We start from the raw sequence: 7,304 nt of genomic DNA on the forward strand, positions 1-7,304 counted from the left end.
AAACGGGGGGACCACAAACCACACTGCACAGCAAATCGTGACTCTGCACCCGAACTACCCCCGTGAGCTCAGAGTCCTGCGGACAGAAAATAAATGTAAAAGTAAGAAAAGATCTAAAAATCAATATTTATTTATTAATGTGATTAAAAAGGAAAAAGACAGATGGCCTGAGCCATACATACAGACCAGCCTTGCCGGAGATCATGATGGAGAGGAAACTGGAAGAGCGTCGACCGCCCCAGCCAAACCAACAAATGGTGAGTTTGAAGGGATTGACAATGGTAAGCACCCAGGGAATTGCTGAATAGCCGTGTGCCAACCACTAATACGGGTATTTTCAAATAAAGCCAACAATAGCCTTTACGTAACACAACAAAAGTAACTAAAGCAGCTCATGCCACATTACCTGTTAACGGCATGGAGGCATTTCACTGCAAAGAACCCAGGAAATGGACAAACCTCAGAGCCAAGAGCAAGTGGATGACAAGTGCCTTCTTATTACAGTATTATTATTTCCGACAGACTAGGCACAGCGTGTGCATTGCTGCCCCCCACCAGTCAGACAATACCCTGAAGACATTTAACATTTTCTATGCATATTTTTACTGTTTATGAATTTACTTATAGTATATAGATGCCATATAACTGTGATAATGTTTGTGTGAAATATATTGGACATATTAACTGTATTGTAATGAATAACACTTTTCACTCCCTTCCAGCTGGTGAGATAGGAATGTACATGGGAGTCAAGTTCTCAAGTTCTCATGGTGATAACACTGTGGATCTGAGGGAGTCTAGGTCGCATGGCATTACCCGCCTACATCATATATCCGGGATGATAGGGGAAATGGAGTAAACATGTCAGTAAATCACTTGTCTGTCTATTATAATTGCTAACCCTTTGTCCAGCCTCAGAGGAGGAGTATGCTTTTTTCATCTATAAAACAACTGTGTGTTTTCATATTGACACACTCAAGGCTTAACATCACCTTTGAATGTAAGCATGTCTTGTGTCTTTTAGGAGCTCCTAAAATAAATATTTTGCAAAAGAAGCTTATTCATCAGATCTCATATGCAATTATTTCGAACACGCAAAGATTACATTTAATATAGTAATCAAATAATACCTTCAACCCTCACCTAAAAATCACTATATCCTTACAAACAGCCCAGTGTCACTCAAAAAAATTAACAACACTTTCCTTCTCTCCCACAGTAAAGTCCCAGGACCAAGCAAAAACCGCAAGGACCACCACCCCAGACCAAGCTCCCGTAGTGCACTAAACATCACCTTCCTCTTCCCCGCATACAGAACAGTGCAACAACACATGCTCAACAGATTCCACAACACCCATCCCGACGCCTCCCCACCAAATGCAGCCCACTCGCTGGCCATGACAGGTACCATACTGGCTGCCTCCTTATATAGGGTAATTAAAGCACTACCACACACTTCCCACCAGGGAGAGCTTTATATCTCATCCTGCTACATTATCTCATCCTGCTAAATAAACAAAGGGTCTTTTTCCTTACAAACTGTCTTTAAAGTTGTTTTTTAAAAAAAAAAGTAACATTGACGAATCGCATCTTCAATGATGGAAGGCGATGAACACACGTCTTTCAAATCAAAACTGATTTTTCGATAATTTGGAAATAAATGAAAAGGGAATCATAAAAGAACAAGAAAAAAAACATCGAGTAATGTCTGCACGTATTTTCTGTAATACTGTGTCTGCTTATCACTACTTTTGTAGGCATATGAAAAAGATTTTAAAGACAAAATAAGAAATCTTGAGCAGCGCTAGAGGAAAAGTGTCCCTTTTGCTAATTTCAATAAAGTTTTGAGGGGTCAGCCAATGGGAAGCACTGCTGTGAGTCACGTATTGTGCGTAATTTCCGTAAACCACATACGCATTTCCGTTAATGTCAACACGGCGCCACCAGAGGAAGTAACGAATTACAGTTGCCCTGTACCAACTTCTTTGTTCTCCGGTGCTGTCCGAAACAAGCTTAAGCTCCGCCATGGTCGACAAAATGAGCATGTCTCTGGACGACATTATCAAGCTTAACAACAAAGGAAGCCGTGGCGGAGGTTCGTCTCGTCTGAGCGAACGATCAGGTTTCGCCGGTGGGTCCTCGAGGTCGGCACGGAGTCGACCGAATCATTTCAACGATAGAGGCAACAGGCCCACGCCGTACACCAGAGTAAGGACGAGTTTAAATGCATTCATTGAGCTGCTTATACGACTGTGCCCCTAAGGTCGTATGGCGGAGGGGGGATAATAAAGGTAAAAATAAATAAATAACTAGGTCCTTTTAATATATTTATTTCTCGTTAATGTGCTTCCGGGTAAACACACGTAGCCTCCGAGGTGCACACTGATCCGAATGTAGGTGCATAGGTTTCAAAAGTAACTCTTGGTAGACGTGATTGTCGAGCAGGAAGTCGTATTTGCGGTCACACGTTCATCGTAAGATCCATGGCGCCTTTTTTCGCGTCATTCTTTCGTCCCTCTCCAACCTTAACCGGTTTACAGGGGCGTAGTTGAGGGGAGACTGGGAATAACTGGTTTAATGCCCCCCATAAAATAAACAAACACTTTTGAAGGCATCAAAGCAGTTCATTGTCTCTTGATAATTTCTAATATCCGGGCATTTCTGATATGTCCTCAATGCAACGCAATGCTAATGTTGAAATTAAAATGATCCAAAGTCCAACGCTGTTCAATAAACGGAGAGCGTCATTTCGCTGAGTTGACTGCCATTTTGACTTGTGACATGAAGCTCAGCATTTTCAATATTTACATGCCGTAAGGCATGTTGAGCTGTTCTTGCAGACATTAACAATCGGGGCACAGATGATCAAACATACACGGAGCGTAAGTAAAACTGCTACACATTAACATTATGAGCGAAGTGTGCATCTCGGCAGCGTGGTCCATTATGGGTAGGCCGGCTGGTAGCCTTCTACCAACTTGTCATTGAAAACTAATGAAGTATAACGGGGAAATCACTGATTTGGACCATTTCAACTGTTGGAAAGTTGATGTTTTTTATTGAATCTATTTTAAACATGAATAGCATGTCGTTACTGTCATACCCTCTGCCAGTACACGACAGTTAAGCCTATTTAAGTGCTTATTATTTGATTGAATGTGTGCACTTTACCGGGAGTTGGACTGAGGACACAACACCGGGACACGATCAAGAGTAGAGCTTTCTTCACTGAAGGGGTCAATTGGGGCTAGAAGCAGGTTCTTAAATGACTGTCACTCCATTAGTTTGGTTACACGTACGTCCGCTGGCAAGCTTCGTGATGCTTCCGTCTGTTCCCTAGGTTTCAGGGTATTGACAAAATAAATGTGTTAAAAAAAATCTATTTTAGCCTCTTATACGTCCGTTTGGATCTTTCTTTTCTGTCTGAAAATTGGGATGAGTGAACGGAGGTTTGCAAGCGTACACTTCTGTCTTCTCGAGCAATGCAATGGTGTTTTTGACAATAAACTCCAGTAGGACGGTTTTTGTCACTTAAGGCTGAAAGTCGTTTAAACAATTCTTGCAAGCTTTAAGGTGTGCAGTTCCGCAAACACTTTCAGCACTCCATTCGGTGTCATTCAAATGATGGCTTTGGTAGCAAGTTTTTAAAAAACTTCATTTTCACTCATGTGCAAACGTGTAATGCGCACCTTGCTTATTGACAATTTATGTTAAAAGGGTTTGTGGAGAGAGTCGGACATCACTGTCAATAGAGTGCCTTAAGGCCAGGGAGGTGGTATGTTTTCCTCATGTTCCGCATAGAAATGGTAAGCATTTTTATTATCACCCACAGCCCTTTTTGATCAGAAGTTATGAGCATTTTTAGGGCTGGAGACTGCGAACAAAATGGACACAAAGTGCACCTTTTTTCAGTATGTGCGAGCAAGAATTCCATCTGGTCTCATTTGTGTGAATGCATACATTAATAATAATAATGCTCTCTCCAACACAGGCACTTTGTTCGACATTGTAGTTAAAAGTCACTGACTTTTGACAGTTTTTTGTCATTTTCACATTGTGCATTATGCCTCAATCACAAGCTTAAAGAACTGGGGTGTTAAAAAAATTGTTTCAGCAATATATCGCGGTATTACAGTGCGCAATTCTTGTATCGATTCAATATGTGGCCGACTCGATGGCTAAACAACAATTTTTGATGGAAACATTCAACAAATTGTCTTACTTAGAATTAGGGTTCACACTTAAAGCATGGAAGATTGTTATATTAATGGAACATAAAGCCTAAATATTTCATTCCAGTGCTGTTTAAACATTAAACAGATTGCAACCTTTTTGTTAAATACATTGGTTCACAGTTATAAGCCTGAAGTTTCAGAGAAATAAATACATTTTCATACAAATATTACAGTTTATATGTACAAGTTTACTGATTGGTATTTTCTAAGTTTGAGTAAAAAACAAACAATCGCAATAATCGATGTATAGATTTGTATCGGGATTAATATGTATCGAATCGTGACATATGGATCGAATCGCCAGGTACTACGCAATTCACACCCCTAGTAAGAACTGTTCTTGAGAATGTATTTCACTGACTGCTTGTCTGCTGAGCCCAAGAAACTGTCGAAACAATGAAGTAGTGCATGCACGAGCATATTCGTAACACTGGTCCACAGCAAATTTTAATCAGAGATGGCTTTTATGTGTCCCTAAACATAAATTTGTCGTTGATTTAAAAAAAAAGAAAAAGTCTTTACTTTTATTGTAGCACATCAGGTTTTTGAGATATTTTCTGCATCCATCCCATTACGTTGAGGACATATTTTGAGCATAACTTTTGAACCCAATGGCATAGACACCAGCGTGGTGTTCCTCCTGTCACTGTTGAGGGAGCTGTCACGGAATACGCTCCGAGCCGAGGGGTCGTATTTTCGTGCTCTGGCCTATGTGGTTCTTTCAATTGGAGTCAATATATTATTGTCTCTTGGTGAACAAACATTCATTTGTATGTTTATGTGGTGTTTAAAGTCCCAAAATTTGTTTCCAGCCCAGAGAGTTGCCAGACAAATGGCAGCACGACATGTTTGAGCAGCACACTGGTGAACACACAGGACCGAGCTCAGGAGCAGACCGAAAAGCCGACAATAGCGCTAAATTGCTCATTTCCAATCTGGATTTTGGAGTGTCCGACACGGACATTAAAGTAATTTACACAGCACTTAAACGCCACAGTGTCGGCATCAAAGTGATCACGACTGATGCTTGACTTCTCCCTACAGGAGCTGTTTGAAGACTTCGGACCGCTAAGGAAAGTATCAGTCCACTATGACCGGTCTGGTCGCAGTAAAGGAAGTGGAGATATTTTCTTTGAAAATACAGCAGATGCTATCAAAGCCATGAAGCACTATAATGGAGTCCCTCTTGATGGTGAGGACTTGGCTCTCAGGCCAGCATATCTGTAAGTGCTCTCTCTCATCATATTCTCACTCTTTCAGGTCGCCCTATGAAGATTGTACAAATGACATCAGACGCCGACTCGCAAAGTAGACAATCTACACAGAGGTGAGTGGTGTCCACTGTCACTGAATTATCGGTGTATCTTTATTTGTGTTTTCCTGTTGTTCCCTAATACAAGCTGATTTTGTGGTCTGACCACAGGTCCAACAGAGGCTTTGACAGGAGCAGGCTCGGCCAGCTTACATTTGACAGGAGTGACCGAAGTGACAGGGGTGACAGAAGTGACAGGGGTGAATGGAGTGAAAGGAAGCAAGGTGGCAGCAGTGGAGGGTCAAGAGGTTGGGGAAGTGGACGAGGGAGAGGGAGAGGAAGCAGACCCCAACTATCAGCTAAAGAGTTGGATGCTCAGTTGGATGCGTACAATGCAATGGTATGATATGCTGAGTAGTACACTTGCTTTATTCAGATCCACTGTCTCTGAAAACTGATAGTATCTTATTTTTTCTTGCTTTGTTACAGGCAAACAACAATTAGAAGTGTACTGGAACAAAACGTGGAAACCTAAAAGTTTTTTGATGGATCTTATTTCATTTTTGTTGATAAGCCATTTTGCCGTACAGTTTTATTTTTTAAACAGTTTTCTCAATTCCATGCTTATGTTTTATTGTTTTGGTAAGAGACCAACTCTGGCTTCTGCTTTCTAAATAGCTTTGGTGGTTTTTTTGTAATTGCAAGATGATTAACCTTCATGTCACTTGTTACTGTATACTTGATATGTGAACATCCAAGGGTTTTGTACATAAATATACAATCAATTTGATGATGATGATCTTGTTTGTTTCTTTAGAAGAAAAAAATATGATTTATTATATTAATATATGTGACACTTCCAATGCAAAGAAAGGAGACTGATAACTCACCCCATAATCTTAAATCTTACGCCAATTGTTAAAAAGTAGAGCAAACACAAAAGTGTAGGAACATTTGGTATTTTGGCTGTGCACTTATATTTTATTTATTGACATATTTATGGTTAAACTTTTCACTATATGAATGGATTAACATTGTTTTGGAGCACTACAATTTATAAAACATTTTCGGGCCATGGGTTGCTTGTGAAATCGCCACACTACCAACACATGCTGTTGTGGCATTCATGACCCAGGCCAGGAGGTCACAACAAAACGAGGACACAGATCATTTAAAACTTGAGGGATTTTTTTAAATATATGATGTGATGTGAAGTTGTCTGCTTCACAGTCAAGAGATCTGGATTGGAATCTATCACATGCATTTTAGGTTAGATGAAGGCCTTCGTTGTAAAAAGTACACACGCCTGTTCAAGAGACACCTGCAAGATAATTAATTGAACTAACGAACTGAAAAGAAAAACGGGTGGGGGCGGTCAAGAAAAACAATTAGGCTAATTGTCAAACGTTGTAAAAGATTAAGTGCAAATTTAATGTAGTAAAAGGTTACATGTTGAATCACATTTGAAAGTGATTCCAGTAATACCTTCAGTTACGGTTGAAATAGTTTTGACATCGTTGCCTCGCCGTAGTTCTATTCCCGGAAATGCTGCGCGGGCGGGTGGCGCACCGGGCGGCGCCGTTCCGTTATTCGCCATACTTGCACAGCAGCTCAGCACACAACCAACGCACTTAACAGCAAGGCACCTGGAAGCCTCCCTGCTCTAACAAGAAGGTTTGTCAACTCTCTTTGCATTCAAGGCGAACAGTTCTCTCGTAAAGGTTTCTCAACCAGTTATGTTCCTGCCCCATCACCCACCGACAGGCTATAACTTGTCAGTGCAGCGTTAGCCTACTGTCTGCCTTTGGTTAGCTTGG

The 7,304-nt window shown here is 40.9% G+C and overlaps 1 protein-coding gene across 2 annotated transcripts; it reads left to right on the forward strand.

The window, feature by feature from the left end:
• Positions 1 to 1,907: 1,907 nt before the first annotated feature.
• LOC144055707 (aly/REF export factor 2-like) lies at positions 1,908 to 6,283 on the forward strand. Of its 2 annotated transcripts, XM_077571938.1 has the most exons (6): positions 1,909 to 2,208; positions 5,048 to 5,203; positions 5,280 to 5,427; positions 5,496 to 5,562; positions 5,659 to 5,887; positions 5,977 to 6,283. In XM_077571938.1, the coding sequence occupies exons 1-6, from the start codon at positions 2,026 to 2,028 to the stop codon at positions 5,989 to 5,991; spliced, it is 798 nt and encodes a 265-aa protein (XP_077428064.1). In that variant the 5' UTR covers positions 1,909 to 2,025; the 3' UTR covers positions 5,992 to 6,283. The 2 variants fall into 2 exon arrangements, with proteins under 2 accessions (XP_077428065.1, XP_077428064.1); XM_077571939.1 differs by lacking the exon at positions 5,048 to 5,203 and having other exon boundaries at positions 1,908 to 2,208.
• Positions 6,284 to 7,304: the final 1,021 nt, after the last annotated feature.

The sequence above is a fragment of the Vanacampus margaritifer genome, chromosome 7 (genome assembly GCF_051991255.1).
Source record: "Vanacampus margaritifer isolate UIUO_Vmar chromosome 7, RoL_Vmar_1.0, whole genome shotgun sequence".
Lineage (NCBI taxonomy): Eukaryota > Metazoa > Chordata > Actinopteri > Syngnathiformes > Syngnathidae > Vanacampus > Vanacampus margaritifer.

Coding starts and splice junctions, on each gene's coding strand:
- LOC144055707 (XM_077571938.1), top strand. CDS start 2,026: ATGGTCGACAAAATGAGCATGTCTCTGGACGACATTATCAAGCTTAAC. Junction 5,204..5,279: donor TGTCCGACACGGACATTAAA/GTAATTTACACA, acceptor TTCTCCCTACAG/GAGCTGTTTGAAGACTTCGG. Junction 5,428..5,495: donor TAATGGAGTCCCTCTTGATG/GTGAGGACTTGG, acceptor TCACTCTTTCAG/GTCGCCCTATGAAGATTGTA.